This window comes from Eptatretus burgeri, chromosome 3 (assembly GCF_056783735.1).
Source record: "Eptatretus burgeri isolate ZD-2024b chromosome 3, Ebu_testis_v1, whole genome shotgun sequence".
NCBI classification, from domain to species: Eukaryota; Metazoa; Chordata; class Myxini; order Myxiniformes; family Myxinidae; genus Eptatretus; species Eptatretus burgeri.
In genome coordinates, this window is record NC_140963.1 from 128,027,696 (window position 1) to 128,051,042 (window position 23,347).

General features: G+C 45.1%; 1 protein-coding gene across 1 annotated transcript in view; it reads left to right on the plus strand.

Moving 5' to 3' along the window:
• Positions 1 to 1,171: 1,171 nt before the first annotated feature.
• The window catches only part of LOC147030945 (uncharacterized), a gene marked incomplete at its 5' end in the record, with an annotated part of 35,213 nt that continues 13,037 nt past the window's right edge, over positions 1,172 to 23,347 (plus strand). Inside the window, one exon of the mRNA XM_085872058.1 lies at positions 1,172 to 1,766. Within this exon, the coding sequence (XP_085728184.1) occupies positions 1,172 to 1,766 (595 nt within the window). The remainder of the gene's footprint in view (positions 1,767 to 23,347) is intronic.

The following is a 23,347-nucleotide window of genomic DNA, read 5'->3' on the forward strand; positions in this document are numbered from 1 at the left end:
GTTCCAGTTCCAACTGTTCTTCAATCCACATTATAAATAGAGACTCGGAATTTTGTTTCTCATTTTTACAATTTCTAAAAGTGCATTCCGGAATAACTGTGGTTGCATTTCATTGAAGTCAACCGTAAACCAATTTATACTGAGTTTACTTTAACACAGGATAATTAATTAATCCCACAATCAGATTTTTTTTTAGATCCTCCTGGAGGATCTCTAAGTCTTGCTCACGTTATTGTTCTTCATCTTCTTCTTGTGGACTTTTTTGTTTCACAGCCTACAGTTTTCATCGAAACTTCCTGAAACTTGGCATATACAGTATATGTAAAAATACCCTGCGCAGACAGTAACCATCTCTGATTTTGAAAATTCCTTCGAGAAAAAAAGTTATGACGTCAAAATATCACCGCAAATGGAAATCGCCGAAAAAATTATCTCCGAAACTAGCCAAGCTTTTTGAATTCTGTTTGCGGGAATCGAACAGGGCATTAGCAGAGATGAATTACCGCACATATGATACATCACTATGAAGTCATATCAATTTTTATGACGTTATTCCTATTTTTTGTTTCACAACCCAGAGTTTTCATCGGACCTTCGTGAAACTTGCCATGTATATGCAGAAATCCCACGTGCAGGCAGTAACCATCTCCGATTTCGGAAATTCTTCCGAGAAAAAAAAGTTGACGTCATAATATCGCCGCCAATGGAAATCACCTGTACCATTATCTCCGAAACTTGGCAAGCTGTTTGAATTTTGTTTGCGGGAATCAAGCCGGGCATTAGCACAGATAATTTATCGCAAACCTGATACATCACAATGACGTCATATTCGTTTTTATGACGTCATCATTAAGAGGACGAGGATCTTAGCTCATTTGAGCTTGTTTTTAAAAAAAAAATCGTTGAATTCTGCATTGTTGTAATCCTTCTGCTTAGACGATGTTTATGTAAAGAGTTCAACGTATTAGAGAATGACGATACTGACGTGTTTTGTGTTGTGTGACGTCATTTGTACATTTCTCCATAACGTGCTGCCGTTTGCTCGTAGTAGCTCAATGGGGGACTGAGTGATGCTATAAATACAGCTCCCTCGAACACAACAACAGTTCCTGTGGTTCGACGAGCGATGAAAGCACAGACAGAGACCTTTTTGAAGCCCAATCGCGCATGAAATCTCTTGTTACGGAGATGTCTCTCACTCCGTCTCACTATTTTCGCGCCAATCAGGTGCAGACGAGCGATCCCTGCGGAGCGTGGAATTGGTGGCGCTCTGGATGAGCTCCAGGATGAGGTACGACGATCGGAGCGCATCATGGAGCTGCTGTACGAGCAGGCCCAGAGCCGGATCCGGAGAGGGAACGCCTTGAGCCTGATACAGTGTCCCGGACACGAACATGAAACGGATACGACCAGGACGTCTTGTCCGTGGGAAAACAAGGCTGACGCATCCCGCTACGTGGTGTCTTTGGACACCAGGCAGTTCGAGCCCGAACGTCTGAAGGTCAAATTGGTCGGAGACTGGCTGAAGGTGACGGGCCATCACCAAGTGCACAATGAAGACTCGCAGGGTGGCTCCAGCTACAGTTGCCTTGAGTTTCGCGAAGAGATCAAGCTCCCGAGAGACGTGGACCCTGCGTTGGTGAGATGCCGCTTGACCCCGGATGGGAAGATGAGGATCGAGGCTCCACGCAGTGCTTCACCTGCAGCGCCCGATCGGGTCTTGCCCATTGATCGTGTACAGTGGGGGGCATCAAAATCGGTGGAAGGTGCCCAAGGGGGGGGGGGCAACCAACAAATGTGAAGATTCCATGATCGTTTAAACAGTGGCGTTCCAAGTAACATGCTTGTGTTGAATTAAATGCTTTTCTTCATCTTGGTGTCGCATGTTATTTATTAATTTATTAATCAACAAAAAATAAATAATAATAATAATAATAATAATAATAATAATAATAATAATTTGAGTGGTCGCAGGTTTTGATTTATTTATTTATTTTTGTATACCTTGTCGAGGCTCATAAGAGAGCGAACACACAACGCACATCAAGGGGGGCATGAGACAAGAGGGGCGGGAGTGGAAAGGACAAAACAGTGGGGAACAGACACATTAGGAGATCTGTGGAAGGGAGAGGGATGGGGCGGGGAACGTGGGGACATGACAAGATGGACGTTACAGGGACTTTCAGGAAGGAAAGCAGGGAATTTGAAGGTGGGCTTGGGTGGATTAACGGGGGTAGAAAAGATCGAGGATTTGGATGGGGGATGATAAGAGGTGGTGGTGAACGGCTGTTTTGAAGGCCTGGAGGGAAGAATGGGATTGAATAGAGTGAGGGAGTTTATTCCAAAGGCGGGAAAAAAGAGAGGCAGGAGCACCAGCCCGGAGGGGAGAGAGCTTGTACATAACTCGCATGCAACACAAAATCAAGAGAGGAGACATCAGTGTGTTTTTACGTGAATTATAAGGACATTATAGTCGGCAAAGAGGAAGATCATAATTATGGGATAAATGGTTGGGGGTGGCCAATGTCGAGGTTAGTGGCACCAAAGAATCATGTTTGCTGCAAGATATACTATATATCCATCCATCGGGACTATACTCTGTACAGAGCGTCGGTGCTGCCGAAGCAGTCTCCTGGGCGATTGGGCACAATCCTGGATGGGTCACCACTCCGACGCAGGATACGAAAATAGCTCAATCATCCCTACAAGCAGGCACTCATTTTGCTGACCTCAGAAGGATGGCAGACTGAGTCAACACCACCTGGTATTAATTCAACAGCCAAGCAGGATTTGAACTCAGGACCCGAGGATCCCAAACCCACCACCCTCACCATTAAGCCAACACCAGGCTGGGATCCAAAGCCCCCCACCACTCTCACTGTTAAGCCAACACCAGGCAGGGGATATACAAAGAATCTCACAAAAAATATATATATATATATATATATATATATATATATATATATATATATATATATGTATGTATATATCTTCTTCTTCTTTCGGCTGCTCCCGTTAGGGGTCGCCACAGCGGATCATCCGTATGATCCGCATAGTGATTTGGCACATGTTTTACGCTGGATGCCCTTCCTGACGCAACCCTGGTCGCCTCTTACGACACAGGGATATGGTACACCTATTCTAACCGGGGCATACACCGGGCCCAGTACACTGGTACTCACTTCGCTGACCTCAGAAGGATGACAGGCTGAGTCAACCTCCTGGTGTGTATTAATTCAAGCGGCCAACGGGGCTTGAAGTCAGGACCTTTTGGATCCCAAGCCGCTACCCTAACCACGACGCCAACACCAGGCTACATGAATGTACTGTATATATAACCAGGTCATTTACAAGTCATTGGGCACATGGCACCCCAGCATCGTGCTGTGTAATGTGTACTGTGTACTATGTACTGTGTGAACAGTTCAACACTTGACTTGTGTGTTTCCAAAAAATGTGACAACATGGTTGGCACAAGTGCAATCTATTTAAAGCACGCCGGCTGTTTTTTTTTTTGCATTTTGCGTTCAATGTTCATCATACAAAGCTCAAGGCTGCTCCGCCCGAAGCCCCAAGCGCATCAGTATCGCCAGGCTCAAGGCTCCAAGAGGGATTCTGTCTTCAAGGCCTTCAGGCACAATCCCTCAGAGGATAGCTTCGCGATGGTGGCTGGTCAGCCAAAGCAACACGCCAAGTGTCTGAACCCGCTATTCCTCTCGTACTGAGCAGAAAAACTAACCCATCTCACGACGGTTTAATCCCAGCTCACGTTCCCTGTTAGTGGGTGAACAACCCAACGCTTGGAGAATTCTGCTTCACAATGACAGGAAGAGCCGTCATCGAAGGATCAAAAAGCAACGTCACTGTGGATGCTTGGCCGCCACAAGCCAGTTATCCCTGTGACAACTTTTCTGACACTTCTTGCTGAAAACGCAAAACAATCGGGAGGATCGTGAGGCCATGCTTTCACGGTCTGTATTCGTACTGAAAATCAGGATCAACCAAGCTTTTGCCTTTCTGTTCCACTGGAAGTTTCTGTCCTCCTTGAGCTCACCTTCGGACACCTGTGTTACCGTTTTTTGCAGGTGTACTGACGCAGTCAAACCAAAGTTTGTTCCGGTGATTATATATATATATATATATATATATATATATATATATATATATATATATATATATATATATACATATATACATATACAGTGTCTCACAAAAGTGAGTAAACCCCTCACAAATATGTAAATAATTCAGTGTAACTTTTTAAGCAGCTGTGCTGGAAGTAACACCTTAGAGTTGATGACAGAGTAGACATTCTGCAATATGTGTGCAGGCACAAAACTGCCATTCCATAAAAACAATGTGGCATATTACGAATATTTCTGAAAGAGGAGGCAACAAAAGCGAGTACACCCCTGCTATTGTCTGCATAAGAAGTAAGTCAAGCATGGTAAAACAGCTTCCATTTTCATCATTTTTTGCATATTTAAGTCAAAGAGTGTTCAAGGTACAAATATGCACCAAACAATAATGGAGCTGCAACCTCCCTGGAATGTTAAAAGTGAAGAAGTGTACTCAAGACAGTATTTGTCTATCTGCTTGCTGAAGAAATAATTGCATCGGAAATACTGTACCAATCGCCATTGAGAAAGCAGCCTGGCTCCTCATGGTAATGAGCTCTCGAAAGATGTCAAAGATCGAATCGTTGCCCTACATGAAGATGGCCAAGGATACAAGAAGATCAGTACTTCTTTGAAAGTAAGCCCCAACACCGTGGCCAAGGTCATCCAGAGGTTCTCCAAGAAGCGTACAACAATGAGTTGCGCTCGCCAGGGCAGACCAGCAAAGATGACTGCATGTACTGTTCGTCAAGTTCAGAAGCTAGTCCTCCAAGACAGACGACAAAGTGCTGCCAAGATTGCTGAAGAGATTTATACAGCTTCTGACCAGTCTGTGAGTGTGCAAACCATACGTCGCACACTCCATCGTGTCGGGTTGCATGGGCGTCATCCAAGGCGTAAGCCTCTCCTGAAGCAGAGCCACAAGAAACCTCGCAAACACTTTGCTGAAGCACATCAATCCAAGCTCCTGGACAACTGGCAGCATGTCCTCTGGTCTGATGAAACGAAGATCAATTTGTTTGGACCTGATGGAGTGCAGCGTGTCTGGCGACGACCTGGGGAACAGTACCAAGACAAGTGCGTTATCTGTACTGTCAAGCATGGTGGTGGTGTCATGGTTTGGGGATGCATGAGTGCTGCCGGTACTGGAGAGCTCAAGTTCATCGAGGGAAACATGGATTCTACGATGTACTGTGACATCCTGAAGGAGAAGATGTTACCCTCCCTGCGAAAACTTGGTAGAGGAGCTTATTTCAGCATGATAACGATCTGAAGCATCGTTCCAAGCAGACAACTGCCTTTCTGAAGAAGTCGAAGGTCAATGTGTTGGAGTGGCCAAGCATGTCACCTGATCTATACCCAATAGAATACGTGGGCATCCTGAAATGTAAGGTTGAGGGACGAAAGGTGTCCAACATCACACAACTTCAAGAAGTCATTTCAGAGGAGTGGAACAAGATCCCAGCAAAGACATGTGGAACTCTGGTCAACTCCATACCGAGTAGAATAGCTGCTGTGCTCAAAAACAATGGTGGACATACAAAATACTGAAAACAATAACGCTTCAATGTGAGAAAGTACATAGGGTGTCCTCACTTTTGTTGCCCCCCCTTTCACAGATATGTCCAGTATGCCACATTATTTCCACAGAATAAATGTTTTGGGCCTGTACATGTATGACAGAATGTCTACTCTATCATTTCTTTCAGTCTTGTGTTTATAATACATCAAAGTAAAAAGTTACAACAAAATATGTACATTTTTGTAAAGGGTGTACTCACTTTTGTGAGATACTGTATGTATATTGTTGCGAATTCGCGCCCGCCGGCGTGCGAGCGGCCATGTAACTCGAATCGCGGCACGTCGCCCACCAGATGGAATAATTCCGTCGTGACCCTATCGGACTAACGCCGGGAACTAGTCACGGGTGGCCTTTCGGCCTCACCACGATCGTGCCAACCGGCCCCCCGCGTGGGATAGGGTTGTTCGCCAAATTCGACCTACCTAAGTACCCACACGGAGGGTAGACCGGGCGATCGCACCTCGCCGCAGGTCGACTTCAGACACGGGCCACTTTAAGCGACCCGTTCCGTACTATCGGGATAACCGAGCGGTGTTATCATCAACCTCGACGGTTCCGATTAATTATTGGGCGTATTTAGCCCACGACCAACCCTTTACGTGAAGTAAGATGGAGATTCAATTAAAGAAAAGACCAAGCGAAACGGGAAAAACAGTTCAACATAAGGCACATTTATTCCGTGGCAAACAGAAAGCACACATATACAATTACAACAATTATGCACCAAAAGCAAATGTAACAAAAGGAACACAACAATGCAGATCTACTACCGACTACACGAGCACACGGCAACACTTAAACAGTTTCACTTTACAGAGGGCGCCAACAACACATTTACTCAAAAGCAAAAGAAAAGGGCCACCCTCAACGACAAGGGGACAGACGGGCCTGTGGGCCGAGACCACGTGGAGCCTACCCGTCTTGTGATGAGCTGCAAAATGTCGCGGCGGTGCCCCGACTCCGCGCTCCTCCGCGGGTTTCGTTGGCACTGCTTGTAATGGGGTGGGAACGGGGCCCCCTTTTCGCACTATGTCAGCGCGGGGGGGGGGGGGAAACAGGGGGGGTTGTTGATGCTCTGGGGAAAGAGGATAGCTGCATATATATATATATATATATATATATATATATATATATATATATATATGCCTACCGGTTCCGGTAGGTAGGCATATATATGCTACCTACCGGTAGGCATATATATGCCTATATATGCCTACCGGTAGGCTTGAGGCCTACCGGTTCCACTTGGTGTTCGATCGTTTTTTTTTTTTGTTTGTTTGTTTTTTCTCCCCATTACCTTCAATTTCTATCCTCCCCATTACCTTCAATTTTCATCCTCCCCACTTTCCAAACATCCCCCATTCTCCCAACTAATCTCTTTCTTATCTCAAAAATAAAAATAAAAAAAAAATAAAAAAATATATACCCAACAACAACAACAACAACAACAACAACAACAACAACAACAACAACAACAACAACAACACGCTCACCTTCTCCCGATTCTGCTACTTCTTCTTCCTCTTAACTTCCTCCTCGTCTTCCTCGATTTCTTTTTTTTTTTTTTTTTTACATTTCCATGACCTAATCTGTTGAACTCTCTCATACATTAATATTAACAACAAAAACGATCTTATGATGCTTCATCTTCCTCTCTCACACATGTGGTACTCTTTACTGTTTCACAATGCACTACTCTTCTGCTATTTCAACAGACTGCTTTCATTTCGACCTCTCCTTCATTCCTTGCCTAAAAAATCCAACTATTACAGCGCTTCTTCTCTCCATGCTCTGAATTCGCCTTCATTGCATCCATCAAGAATTGTGTTAAATCGCATCTCTGACCTAAAACTTTTAAAAACCACAGTTTGCCATGAATGCTCGCTTTCCATCAACCATTCTTTTTTTCCAACTTCAGTGCCAACTCACCCCTCACCCCTCACTCTCACTCTCAAAGCAACCATCCCACTCTTCTCCCTCCAAGCCTCCCTCTCACCTCTTTCAAAAATTCCCCCTCACCTTTCTCCCACCTTTCATCCCCCTCACTCTTCCTTCTCTAAGTTGCCCCCCTCTCATCCACCAACCTGCCTCCCTCCACTGCCCTCTCACCTCCATCTCTTCACTCCACCTCCTCAAATACTCAACTGCCATCTTCCTTGTCTCTTGTCCCCCCTCTCTCCCAGCACCACAGAGCCTTTTCTCCTCCTCATTCGGCCCCCTCCCCTCGCTATTCTGCAATACCCCACACTCCTTCAGCAACCCCCCTTACCTCCCCCCTCGTCCCTCGTCCTACCCTCCCCCGCCCCCTCCACCTCCTGCACCCAAAGCCTCCTCCCCTACCTCTTCATTAAAAGTGTGGACCTCAAATATCCGGGGCCTTCGCTCAAACCTTTCAGATCTTTCCATGCAGGTTGCCACTGACAAACCAGACATTATCTGCCTAACAGAAACTTTCCTCTCCCAAGACGTGTCTGACTCCCAAGTATCTCTCCCTGGTTACTCCCTCTTACGGTATGACAGACCTGAGCCTCGTCCTGGTGGAGGTGTTGCTCTCTTCATCAAAGACTCTATTCCTCACTCTCCCTGCACTGCTCTCACTCCCCCACACCCCCAGGAATACCTCTGGCTTCGGCTTCCCCTCAACTCCCACCTCATGTTTATATGTGTACTGTACCGTCCACCGAACAGTGATGACTCCATCTACACCTCACTCTCCGAAAACATGGACCATCTTCTATCTTCTCATCCAAACTCTCTCTTCCTCTTATGTGGCGACTTCAATTGTCATCACGCCAGTTGGCTAGGTGTGGGTACCTCTCTCACCTGCCATGGGACATCAGCAAAAGCTTTCTGTGACTCATTGGGACTGACTCAATCGGTCAACTTCCCGACCCGGATCTCAACCAATGGTACTCCATCTCTTCTGGATCTGATTTTGACAAATTTCCCTGACAATATCTGCTGCTCTTCCTTCGCTCCAATTGGTTCTTCTGACCACGTCCTTGTTAAAGTGGACATCTCTCTGGCTGTTATCAGAGAACCACCTCACCGCCGTCGAGTCTGGCATTTCACTCAAGCCGACTGGCAGGGTCTCCGAGCAGCCATCAAACTTACAGACTGGTCTCCTATCACTACTTTCTCAAACATCAACTCATCCTGGGAATTCTTTCAAAGAAACTTGCTCTCCCTCATGCACAGATTTATCCCCTCTCGTGTTCAGTTGTCTTACCCTTCCTCCCGCCCTTGGTTTACTGAAGCTTGTGGCGAGGCAGTTGTCCTGAAACAACTTGCCTTTGCCTCATGGAAAGCAAACCCAACTGAGGGCAATCTCAGTTCTTTCCACAAAGCTCGGAACAAGTGTGTAGCTGCCCTCAGGAGAGCCAGAAAACAACATCTTTCTCATCTGAAGTCTGAACTCTCAAACCTCTCTCCCTCCTCAAAATCCTGGTGGCGTTTAATCAAATCTGTTTCTGGTGTATGTTCCCCCTCCATCCCCTCCCTTACCTCAAATGGCCGCACTGCTGATTCCACACGTGATAAAGCTGAATGTCTAAACTCGGTGTTTGCAGCTAAATCTTGTGTCCCAAACCCATCACTATCTCTACCCACTTTACCCAGTCGCACCCAACTGTCCCTGGACTCTGTATCCTTTTCTCCTGACAAGGTGGAGAGCTTGCTTTCAAACCTCGAGTCAGATTCTGCAACCGGTCCAGACGGCATCAGCCCACGTGTCCTCAAAGCCTGCTCTTCTGCTCTTGCTCACCCTCTCTCTGTTCTATTCACCCTCTCATTTTCCCAAGGTCATCTGCCATCTGCTTGGAAATCTGCTAACATCACTGCCCTGCATAAAAGGTGCAAAAACAGATCCCTGTAACTATAGACCAATCAGCCTTCTCCCAATCATCAGCAAGGTTATGGAATCCATCATCGCTTCAGACATGAAATCCTTCCTCTTCTCCAATGGCTTGATTTCCAATCATCAATTTGGTTTCAGACCAGGTCACTCTACCCTAGATATGCTGCTACTGCTCTCCCATCAATGGATGGAGGTCCTCAATGCCAGACAGGAAATCCGAGCCGTATCCCTGGACATATCACGTGCTTTTGACACAGTCTGGCACCCTGCCCTACTCACCAAACTCTCTTCCCATGGTATTCAAGGCCATCTCCACTCATGGCTCGCAGACTTCCTCTCCTGTCGCAGTCAACGTGTGGCCCTAAATGGAGTTCTTTCATCCCCTCTTCCTGTGCAGGCTGGAGTTCCTCAAGGTAGCGTTCTGGGCCCTGTTCTTTTTCTGGTTTTCATCAATGATCTCTCGGACTCTCTGGAAAATCCTCTATTTCTCTTTGCCGATGACTCCACCCTCTGCCGTACCATCTGTCATCCCTCAGACCGGCAAGCAGCAGCTTCTTCGCTCACTGCAGATCTGGATAAAATCACAAACTGGTCCAACACGTGGAACATGTCTTTCAATCCAGACAAATCTCACACTCTCACTATGTCTCTTCGAAAGGACCGTTTACAAAACCCCCCATCCACTTTCTCAACAATCCTCTGGAAGAAGTCTTTTCTTTCAAGCTTCTGGGTCTCACTATCTGCCATGACCTTTCCTGGGAAAGTCACATTTCCAACCTTGCCTCAAAAGCCAGTCGCCGACTGGGAATCCTCCGTCGTGCAAAGTCCTTCCTCGGCCCTCTTGAGCTCCTGACCACTTACAAAGCTTTTGTCCGTAGCCTGATGGAGTACTGCTCTCCCCTCTGGGCTGGTGCTCCTGCCTCCCACCTTTCTCGACTTCACGCTGTCGAAACCAGGGCTTTTAAGATCATTGGCATCTCCCGCAATGAAGCTGAGTCTTTGGGCCTCTCACTCAATCACCGCAGGTTGGTCGGTGGTCTTTCTGTCTTCTACCGACTCCTCTCCAGCCTTGCCCCCCTGCTCTCTCTGTGATTTGTCCCAACCACATTTCCACAGGGCGCTCAAGGTCCGCCAACAACCCCCTTCTGGTAAAACTACCAAAATCACGAATCACTGCTCATCTTCACTCTTTCATTCCTCTTTTTTCCCGCCTTTGGAATAAACTTCCTCACTCTATTCTTTCCCATTCTTCCCTCCAGGCTTTCAAAACAGCTGTTCACCACCACCTCTTATCTTCCCCCATCCAAATCCTCGATCTTTTCTACCCCCGATAATCCACCCAAGCCCACTTCCTTCAATTCTCCTGCTTTCCTTCCTGAAAGTCCCTTTAATGTCCATCTTCCCCTCGCCATGTTCCCCGTCCCATCCCCATCCCTCTCCCTTCCACAGTTCACCTGTGTCTGTTCCCCAATGTTTTGTCCCTTCCACTCCCGCCCCTCTTGTCTCATGCCTCCTTGCTGTGAGTTGTGTGTTAGCTCTCATACGAGCCTCGACCAAGGTATACAAAAAAAAAAAAAAAAAAAAAAAAAAAAAAAATATGCATTCATCAGACATGATTATGAAATCCGTGACTATATATATATATATATATATATATATATATATATATATATATATATATATATATATATATATATATATATATATATATATATATATATATATATATATATATATATATATGTATATGTATATGTATATGTATATGTATATGTATATGTATATGTATATGTATATGTATATGTATATGTGTATGTATATGTGTATGTATATGTATATGTATATATACATATACATATACATGTACATATATATATATATATATATATATACATATACATATACATATACATATATATAGTCACGGATTATATATGTATATATATGTATATATACATATATATATATATATATACATATATATATATATATGTATATATGTATATATACATATATATATATATATATATATGTATATATGTATATATACATATATATATGTATATATACATATATATATATATATATATATATATATATATATATATATATATATTGTTACGGTTTTCGCGCCCGCCGGCGTGCTGACGGCCACGTAACTCGAATCGCAGCACGTCGCCCACCGGACGGACAATCCAGTCGTGACCCTCTCGGACTAACGCCGGGAACCAGTCACGGGTGGACCTTTCGGTCTCACCGCGATCGAGCCAATCAGCCCCCGCGTGGGATAGGGTTGCTCGCCAAATTCGACCTACCTAAGTACCCACACGGAGGGTAGACCGGGCGATCGCACCTCGCCGCAGGTCGACTTCGGACACGGGCCACTTAAGCGACCCGTTCCGTACTATCGGGATAACCGAGCGGTGTTAGTCGTCGACCTCGACGGTTTGATTAATTATCGGGTGTATTCAGCCCACTACCAACCCTTTACGTGAAGCAAGATGAGGATTCAATGAAAGAAATGACGAAGCGAAGCGGGAAACAGTTCAACACAAAGCACATTTATTCTGATGAACGGAAAGCACACATATTCAATTCCACCAAAAGCACATAGAAAAGAAGAGAAACACAATGCAATTCCACCAAAAGCACATAGAAAGAAAAGAAACACAATGCAATTCCACCAAAAGCACATAGAAAGAAAAGAAACACAATGCAATTTTTACACAAAAAGCAAATGCGACAATGCAGATCTAATACCGATTACGCGAGCACACGGCAACACTTATACAATTTTACTTCACAGACGGCGCCGACAACACATACCCAAAACCAAGAAAAAGAACACCCTCAAAGATGAGGTGGGCCTGAGGCCGAGACCGGGTCGGGCCTACCCGTCTGGTGATGAGACGCGGAGCGGCGATGGTGCCTCAACTCCGCGGGCCTCGCGGGCAGTGTCTGGTAGGGGGTGGGAAAGGGGCCCCCTTGGTCGCACTATCTCAGCGCGGGGGGAAACAGGAGGGGGTTGCTGATGCTCGGGGTATAGAGGATTTCTACTCTGCCTCGAGTCCCGCGACGAGCGTCTCCACCTCGGCCAGGTCGCGCCGTCGGCCTCCCTGGGGTGCAGCTCCCTGCACGACGCGAGCACCCCCTCGTCTGCCCTCGCCGCCTCTCCACAGCTCCATCCCCTCCGCTCCGACTCCAACGCACACGACGACGACCAACTCCTTCTTGCTTCTTCTTCCCAACTCCACCGCCCGCGAAGTCTTAACTCCTTGTTCCCTTGACTGACGAACGCGGTCGCTTATATAAGCCCCGTGGCTTCGCTCTCTCATCTTTGACCCCCTCCCTTCGACCTTTCACCTCGCTCCCCATTGGCCCGAGAAAAAGTGGGCGTGAATGCTTTTTGATCCATAAATTTGCATATAGCGATCGCCCTCCAACGCCCTGGAGGCGGGGCCAAATCGCCCCTCGCTCACCGATTGGACGGAACAAAAGTGGGCGTGTGTCGTTTTTGATCCGTTTTTGAAGTGGAAAATCCGTGGTTTTGTACACGCTGTTCGGCGCGCGCCCTGCACGAGTCCAACACCGGTACCCACAAGCGGCGCAAGAACGGTGGCGATGCGACGGTTGCGAGGTGTGACGTGAAGCGGCGCCGCGGTGAGTGGTTGATGTTGTGGTTGGTGGTGGTAACAATGGCGGTTGGTCCAAAATAAAGATAGTAAAAGAAAAACGGCTATCCTGAAGAGTCGCAGCACGCATAAATGACATGTATTCCCACTAGACAACGGGTTTGGGCCTAACTACACATATACTTACCGAGATATCTCACCTAAGGGACCTGAATGGTGGTTTGCGAATTTGGTAACCACAACAATATATATATATATATGTATATATGTATATATACATATATATATATATATATATATATATATATATATATATATATTGTTGCGGTCTTCGCGCCCGCCGGCGTGCGAACGGCCACGTAACTCGAATCGCGGCACGTCGCCCACCGGACGGACAATCCAGTCGTGACCCTCTCGGACTAACGCCGGGAACCAGTCACGGGTGGACCTTTCGGTCTCACCGCGATCGAGCCAATCAGCCCCCGCGTGGGATAGGGTTGCTCGCCAAATTCGAACTACCTAAGTACCCACGCGGAGGGTAGACCGGGCGATCGCACCTCGCCGCAGGTCGACTTCGGACACGGGCCACTTAAGCGACCCGTTCCGTACTATCAGAATAACCGAGCGGTGTTATCGTCGACCTCGACGGTTCGATTAATTATCGGGCGTATTCAGCCCACTACCAACCCTTTACGTGAAGCAAGATGGGGATTCAATGGAGGAAAAGACGAAGCGAAGCGGGAAACAGTTCAACAATAAAGCACATTTATTCTCGGCACACGGGAAGCACACAAATACAATTCCACCAAATGCACACAAAAAAAAGAAAACACACTTCCATTTACACAAAAAGCAAATATAAAAGTGAAAACACAGTGCAGAGCTAATACCGACTACCGAGCACACGGCAACACTTATACAATTCTACTTCACAGACGGCGCCGACAACACATACCCAAAACCAAGGAAAAGAAATACCCTCAAGAATGAGGCAGGCCTGAGGCCGAGACCGGGTCGGGCCTACCCGTCTGGTGATGAGACGCGGAGCGGCGATGGCCCCGCAACCCGCGGGCCTCGTGAACAGTGCCTGGCAGGGGGTGGGAACGGGCCCCCTTCGTCGCACTATCTCAGCGCGGGGGGAAACAGGAGGGGGTTGCTGATGCTCGGGGTATAGAGGATCTTTATTATCCCTGGTGTGCGTCTCCACCTCGGCCAGGTCGCGCTGCCGGCCTCCCTCGGGCGTGCAGCTCCTGGCACCGACGCAAGCACCCCCTCCCTCGTCCGACTCTCTTCAGCTTCTCCAGCCACTGCAGGCTTCGGGCTCCAGACTTCCACACTCGTCCCCTCCGTTCCGACTCCTTCTCGTTCTCGTTCTCCTTCTCGTTCTCGTCCTGCTGACTCCTTCTCGTTCTCGTCCTGCTGACTCCTTCTCGTTCTCGTCCTGCTGACTCCTTCTTGCTGACTGACGAACACCGTCCTTTTATCCCCCCCGTAACTTCGCCTTTGACCCCCTCCCTTTGACCTTTCACCTCGCTCCCCATTGGCCCGAGAAAAAGTGGGCGTGAAGGCTTTTTGATCCACAAATTTGCATATATCGATCGCCCTGGGGGCGGGGCCAATTCGCCCCTCGCTCACCGATTGGACGGCAAAAAGTGGGCGTGTGTCGTTTTTGATCCGTTTTTGAAGCACAAAATCCGTGATTTTGTACACGCTGTTCGACGCGCGTTCTGCATGAGTCCAACACCGGTACCCACAGCGGGGCAAGAACGGTGGCGATGCTACGGTGGCGAGGTGTGACGGGAAGGTCGTGGCGGTTGTGGTGAAGCGGTGGTTGTGGTTGTAATTGTGATGGTAATCCTGGCGGTTGGTCCAAAATAAAGATAGTAAAAGAAAAACGGCTATCCTGAAGAGTCGCAGCACGTATAAATGACATGTATTCCCACTAGACAACGGGTTTGGGCCTAACTACACATGCACTTACCGAGATACCTCACCTAAGGGACCTGAATGGTGGTTTGCGAATTTGGTAACCACAACAATATATATATATATATATATATATATATATATATATATATATATATATATATATATGTATATATATATATATATATATATATATATATATATATATATATATATATATATATACATATACACACCTTGACGTTTCAGCCAGCGTATGGCAAGGTATCAAAACGTATGTAAAACGCTGGCGTACGCTGAACTATTGATGTTTTTTTTTAAGTTTTGGCCATATAATAACGTGTTGGACGTGTGCTTAATGTATTAATAACGTACACAGAACGTTTCAATCACATATAGATAACTTATACCAATGAATGCTGAGCGTGTTGTCGGCGTTCACAACCTATGCCCAACGATAGTCTAACTTATGCATAGCGAGGCAGCGTATCACCGATGATCACGTGGTGTCGGCTATTCATAGGCAGCGGCTCGAGGATTCAAATCATAACCGCACTAGACATCGAAGTGTGAAGCCGCTGTCACACCTTGACGTTTTAGCCAGCGTATGCCGACGTATGAAAAAATTGCTGAACCAAGCTGGCACACGTCTAATACGTTATGGGTAAGTTTTGTATACGTTAAGAGCAAGCTGGCAGACGTCGTAGTACGCTGGCATACATCGTAGTACGCCGAGTACATTGACAAATTTTCAGCATGTTGAAAATTTCTCGACGTACTCGGTGTATGACACACGTTCCGCATACGCTGGCCATAAGTTGTAGGCATGTTATGCGATCTTTGACACATGTTACTTGTAAGTTACTCATAAGTCGAAACATGTTGAGGTAATGGTTAGCGTCAGTGTTCCAGACTTTTTTTTTCTTTCTTCGGTATGACGGTGATGTTGACACTTCGATTTCTAGTGCGGTTATGATATATATTGTTGAGCGGAAACCTATTAATTATATTATAACCGCACTAGAAATCGAAGTGTTAACATCACCGTCATACCGAAGAAAAAAAAAAAACAGGGAGTCTGGAACACTGATGCTAACCATTACCTTGACACGTTTCGACTTATGAGTACCTCACAAGTAACGTGTCGATGTTTGTCAACGATCGCGTAACGTGCCGAAAACACGTCACTCATAGGTTAGAAATAAGTTTCGGGTACGCTAAACATTACCTCGACGTGTTTCGACTTATGAGTAACTTACAAGTAACGTGTGTCGACGTGTGTCAACGATCGCGTAACGTGCCTACAACTTATGGCCAGCGTATGCGGAACGTGCGAGTCATACGCTGGCATACGTCGAAAAATTTCAAGCATGGAAAATTTGTCGAACAGCTCGGCGTACTACGACGTTTTAGCCAGCGTACTACGAAGTATGCCAGCATGCTCTTAACGTATACAAAACTTACCCATACGTATTCAATGCGTGCCAGCGTTTTCGACAAATTTTTCATACGTCGGCATACGCTGGCTAAATCGTCAAGGTGTGACAGGGCCTTTATGGGAAGCTTTTTTCTTTACGACAGACACGTTTACACACATTTCTTTCACGAGCTCTGAAGCCTGCCCTTATATTTTCTTAGCAACATTCTTTCGCGAGCTCTGAAGCCCACCCTCATTTTTCCTCAGCAACATTCTTTCGCGAGCTCCGACGTCCACCTTTTTTGAGAGCGTACGGGTCATCATGGTAACCGTGCGCAAGTGGGGCGGGGTGAGCTTGGGGCGGACTGTACCCGCGGAGAGGGCTGCAGATATAAAACGAATTGGAGGTCCGTTCTGAGGAGTAAAGTGGAGGCGAGAGAAGTGAAAGGAAAGCGGAGGCGAGAGAAGTGAAAAGGTGAGAGGAAAGTGGAGGCGAGAGAAGTGAAAGGAAAGCGGAGGCGAGAGAAGTAAAAGGGTGAGAGAAAGAGGAGGGAGAAGAGAACGAGGAAGAAAGTGAGAGTTGAAGCACGCAAGGGAAGAAGCGAACCAGAGAGAAAAGTGTGAGGAAAAGGGCGAGAGAAGTGAAGAAAAGAGGCGAGAGAAGTAAGAGAAGGCAGAGAGAAGAAAGAGAAAGAAAGCCAGAGAGGAAAGGAGGAGGAAGCGTGCAAGCCCGCAAGTGAGCAAGCGAGCGTGTGGTGCGCGTGTTGGTGTGAGCAGCGCCGACGAATGAGGCGCGGGTCATTCACCGACGGACCGTGTGTGTCACTGGACGTCACCAGTTTCGTGAAGTGTGAGCAACTGCCCGTGTCACAGCACCAGGGTCTAAACCCGCAACAGATGAACTCAGTGCCCTCCCAGATGTTGATTGGCATTCAAGGCTGTTCGCGAGAGGGTGCATGGCAAGGCTGGGTGCTGGCGACGGACATGACACGCACGCACACATTTCAGGACGTTTTCACTTCACGGACGACTACTCTGGTGAGCGAAACGGTTCTCCCCCCCCCCCCACCTGAATGATCTGCTGGGTACCCTTGTCTGTGTTTATCTGTAAGTAAGTCAACCCCCGATAAGCATCTGCTCTTTGTCTCTTTCCTGGCATTTTGATTGATTTTGCTTTGAAATTTATTCTTTATTTACCTCAGAAAATAAAACGTTCTTTTTATTTATTAATTTTATTATCTTATGTTGATTAGTTAGTGCCTGGTTAAATGGATTAGTTGATAATGGACATCAACGCCGACACACCAGGAAAAATCAAAGAACGATGGGAAAGCATCCCTATATGAAAATAAATAAATGAAAAATCAAATGCACGCGAGAGACCCGAGACGATCGGGAAGCACAGTTCATATGTTTCCACAATGTGTGAGCACACCCTGCGAGAATAAATATACTTTGCATATATATATATATATATATATATATATATATATATATATATATATATATATATATATATATATACATATATCTTCTTCTTCTTTCGGCTGCTCCCGTTCGGGGTCGCCACAGCGGATCGTCCGTATGATCCGCATAGTGATTTGGCACATGTTTTACGCCGGATGCCCTTCCTGACGCAACCCTGGTCGCCTCTTACGACACAGGGATATGGTACACCTATTTTAACCAGGGAATACACCGGCCCAGTATACTGGTACTCATTTTGCCGACCTCAGAAGGATGACAGGTTGAGTCAACCCCCTGGTGTATTAATTCAGTGGCTCAACGGGGCTTGAACTCAGGACCTTTTGGATCCCAAGCCGCTGCCCTAACCACTGCGCCAACACCAGGCTCGTGTATATATATATATATATATATATATATATATATATATATATATATATATATATATATATATATATATATATATATATATATATATATATATATATATATATATATATATATATACACACATATATATTGTTGTGGCTTCCCACCCGTCGGCGTGCGGGCGACCGCTTCAAGCCAATGGCGGCCGCTCTCGCCCACCGAACGGACAAACCTAGTCACAGCTTTCGGATCAACGCCGAAATCCAGCTACGGGTGTGTTTTAAGCACACCACAGCCTTGTCAATACTCTACCCGCGCTACAGGGTCCGATCACCGAATGGTCGATTTACCTCATTAATCGTGCGGGCAGACTACCGAGAGATTGTACCTCAACGGGGCCTGCTTGGAAACGAGCCGCTTCAGCAGCTCGCTCCGTTTTGTGATAACCGAGCGGGTTATTATCGCGAAGCCCCGTTGGACCCGATTATTTTATCGGCTATTAAAAAGCCAGCTATATTCCGAACTTAATTATGGCAGTTCAATGACGGAAAGGACGCAACGAAGGGTGAACATTTAAACCCGTAAGCACACATTTATTTCACACCCGTAAGCAGTCATGTATACAAACAATGTACATATGCAATCATGCAGTCATGTATGCAACCAATGCACGTATGGGACAAAACACAAGTAACAAAGCCTACAGCAGTTCTATTATTATTTATTTACATGCACTTAACAGATCTACTTAAAGACATGGCGCCACAACGTTCATTCAAAGAAAACCCCGGAAAGAAAAGGGCAAGAACTGGGCCTCGTGGGCCTTTAATAGTTCACGGAGCTGTGAAGACCGCAGGAGCTCCAAGAAATCACGCTGGTTACCTGTCGCCTTCGTGTTGATGTGGATTTTTTTAACCCACCTTGTTGTGATCGTTGTCCTCCTGAAGGATTCTAACTGGTCGATTGTGGAATCCTATTTGACTTCAGACAGAGTTTAACGTTTGTCCGATTTGATTATAAAACCCTACAAAAAACCCTATCGACACTGATAAAACTGATGTCCACACAAGTCCTTCCTTGTGAAACAATTTATTTCCTAATTATACACCATACACTTCTCACCTTTGTACAATGAACTTAAGAATCCCCATTTGATTGCAATATTATTTGGTTCTATTTCATTTATTCTTATTTTAGTTAACAGTTAGACCAACCCGATTCAATTCACTTCTACATTACATCAGAGATTTTATTCTAACTTGGTACTTGGTCAGTTCCAAGGAGTACGAGCCACTGAGAAACTATACTTCCACACGTGCTCGTACTCCAAACTTTGAGATTTCAAAGCATTTTATACTTCCATGAGAGAAAGGTTGGGGATATTCACCCAGACTGTAGACGTGTCCTTTAGACGAAAAACCACTTCGTACATTTTCTAAGCAAAGGTTCATTAATCAGCTCGGTCACTCTGCTCCAGAACAACACATTTCTTATCAATTAGGGCAAAAGTCTTTTGGACAGAAATGACAGCCAATTCAATTTGCAGCATAAAAGTTACATTTCTGAAACTCCATTTGTTGCAATTTAAAATACATTAATATAAATTTTTCCGCCACACTCCCCCGTTTTTTTTTTGTAAGGAAAATTTGAATAATTTTTCTTACACATGATTACCATGTCCCATTCCTGAAGGAGAAAAGATTTCCATTATTCAAGTTCAATCAACAATGGCAGCGTGTGATCGTATCAGAAAATGAGTGAGTTTCCATTTAATTTATGGCCTGTTCATCAGCATGTGTTACACATTGAAAACATGCTACCCGAAGTCAGAAGATAAACAGGTCAGGGTGTGGATAGAGCGGCACCCAACGGGAAACACAATCGAAGCACTCCTTGAGCTGAGGAGAAGGTAGATGTGGGCAAGTACAAGTTTGGGCCAGACACTGGGTTGAAGGAGCGCAGTGTGGAATTCCAGGCCTGTCGTACATTGAAGCAACCACAGCAAGTTCACGATGTATTTGCAGAGCGGCAATCGAGAGTGTGGCTGAGAACATTCCTCCATGCAGGTACCACACAACGCCGACGTTAAGACTTTGCTCAACCTTCTCCTCAGTGGGTTTTTTCTTTCTTTTCCCACATTACTCCATCTTATCTCCTCAGAAAGGGGAGGGACAATCATGTGTTGAATGCTCAATCACCCAAATCTGGCTTCTCCCATCGTCCAATCTTTGTGTGGAAACTTCATTTAGATGAAATCGTACATTGCTTCAAAGACTGCTTTCAACACTCCGAAACAAACAAAGCATCAATTAAACACCAATCAATAAACGTCATGGGCACATGTAGTTCTACAAGACTAACAAAGATTGTTATGGAAGCATTTAACTTGCATTATATGTCATATCAATATTTTAATCCCTTTCCTTGTTATTTCCCAAAACAACATGCTAAAATATACAGAAATCCCAGTTGTACGTATACTCAAAACATCCATCTCATTTGCTATTTCCATCGACATTTTAAATCTCTGACATTTCTCCATCTGTCCACTTCTCTCTCACCAAAACAGCAAACATGCTGCCATTTTTCCAATTCACATACACAAACCATCTATCACTTCCTCCGACCTTCTCAATTACGAATCCATTTTCTTTTATCAAAACAAATAAATCATTTTAAACAGTTGTTCAAAAATTGTCAAATCACTTGTCAAATCTGTTATCAGGCGAATATCATTTATATTGCAGCTCAAACACTCTGTCTAAACATGCAGCTTCACCCTCCACAATCTTTATCCCAGTCTTGGAAAAGCATCTTGAACTTCAGACTAATAAACATCCAAACTCTCTTAAACAACTTTTTGGTCAAAACAAAATATTTCCTTTTAAAATCCATAAATGAAAAATTTAATCTTCAGCATCTATCCAATTAAATCATGAATTTACCTTGACTGAATCGATCAAATGGCTACACTGGATTGTTTGCCATTGCCTTCCCAGCACAAGTTCAGGTAACCTCAACATTTGCAGACGAATAAAACAATATTTCAACGTCCATCCGAGGGAATCATCTATTATCTGTGAATTGCCCCACGTGCTAAACATCATCAAATCATTAAAATCATTCCAAATCACGTTTCTACATTTAAATCACATGCAGTATATCCACATTCACAATTGTTATTTCACAATTTATTCAAAATCCTGATGATTGTAAAATAAAACTTCAACACTTTTTCCTAAATGGACTTCACTTTAAACAGATTCAGTCAAGAGTGTGCGCCACAAACACCAAGGAACAAGGAACAGGAAGTTCTCTCCACATCCAGTGGGAAGAAAAAGGAAAAAAAACTCTGACAGGCAAAACCCAGAGTTTAGCATTACTCTGTCATGGCTTCAACACATACACTAGACAGCATTGCATCTCATAGACTCGCGTGTGATCACGTGACAAATACCAATCACATTTCTATCTCATCCTCTTGAATCTGCATATGAATCGAATTTCATACTTAAAGCAAAGGCTCGAACAAAGACTCATTGTAAAGATAGGCCACCCCCCACAGATCGAGTGGAGGGGGGTCTCACACAGTGTAGTTTGCGACCTTCGCGTGGAAATACAACGCCAAGAATGTATAACATGCCATTTCAAACAGACCCACAGCTCAACTCAGCACGAGTTAAAATATCGTCAAAATCCCAACAGAACACGTTTCATTGCAGTGAATATTGGAATCGCACAAGTTTCATTTTTTTTTTTACTCTCAGGAACAAATCACCCACCATGCTCCCAGCTGGTTAATCATCTCCTGCACTCTACAAAACGTTTCGTGCAAATCATTGCATTTACAAATCTGTAAAACCTCCACACAATATAATGTAACAACCTCACTGCCAACAAACTTCTAGTGAGTTCAATGAACAAAAAGTAACTCTTAAAACTCTTACAAACAGGTAACTTACAATGTTTATCTATTTTAACCCTATCTCGGCGTCTCAGCCGTGTCCTCGGCGTCTCTCTCACAGCCGGTCCGTATCAATGCAAACATGTAGCATGTCGCTTCATCATTCCCATTTAATTACGCATCTGGCTCCTCAACGAGCCTCTTCTTGTCATCTGACTCCTCTTCTTCTCCAGCACTTTTCTAAAACAACTACAGTACTTATTGTTTACTTTAAAACGGACTCTCTCCGCCAGATCCTCTTCTTTCTCTCAATAAAATTATCTAACAATGAACTTTTCTTTGTTCGAAATGCGTTACCTGCTGAGAGCGCTCTCCCTTACCTTCGCTCAAGCACTTGTCGTTCCTCCAGGCACTGCCTCCGGCAAATTAAGCACCTCCGGTCACGAGCACCGCACCAACGTCGGTTCGAATCCGAGTCACGGCGCCAACTGATGTGGATTTGTTTAACCCACCTTGTTGTGATCGTTGTCCTCCTGAAGGATTCTAACTGGTCGATTGTGGAATCCTATTTGACTTCAGACAGAGTTTCACGTTTGTCCGATTTGATTATAAAACCCTACAAAAAACCCTATCGACACTGATAAAACTGATGTCCACACAAGTCCTTCCTTGTGAAACAATTTATTTCCTAATTATACACCATACACTTCTCACCTTTGTACAATGAACTTAAGAATCCCCATTTGATTGCAATATTATTTGGTTCTATTTCATTTATTCTTATTTTAGTTAACAGTTAGACCAACCCGATTCAATTCACTTCTACATTACATCAGAGAGTTTTATTCTAACTTGGTACTTGGTCAGTTCCAAGGAGTACGAGCCACTGAGAAACTATACTTCCTCACGTGCTCGTACTCCAAACTTTTAGATTTCAAAGCATTTTATACTTCCATGAGAGAAAGGTTGGGGGATATTCACCCAGACTGTAGACGTGTCCTTTAGACGAAAAGCCACTTCGTACATTTTCTAAGCAAAGGTTCATTTATCAGCTCGGTCACTCTGCTCCAGAACAACAC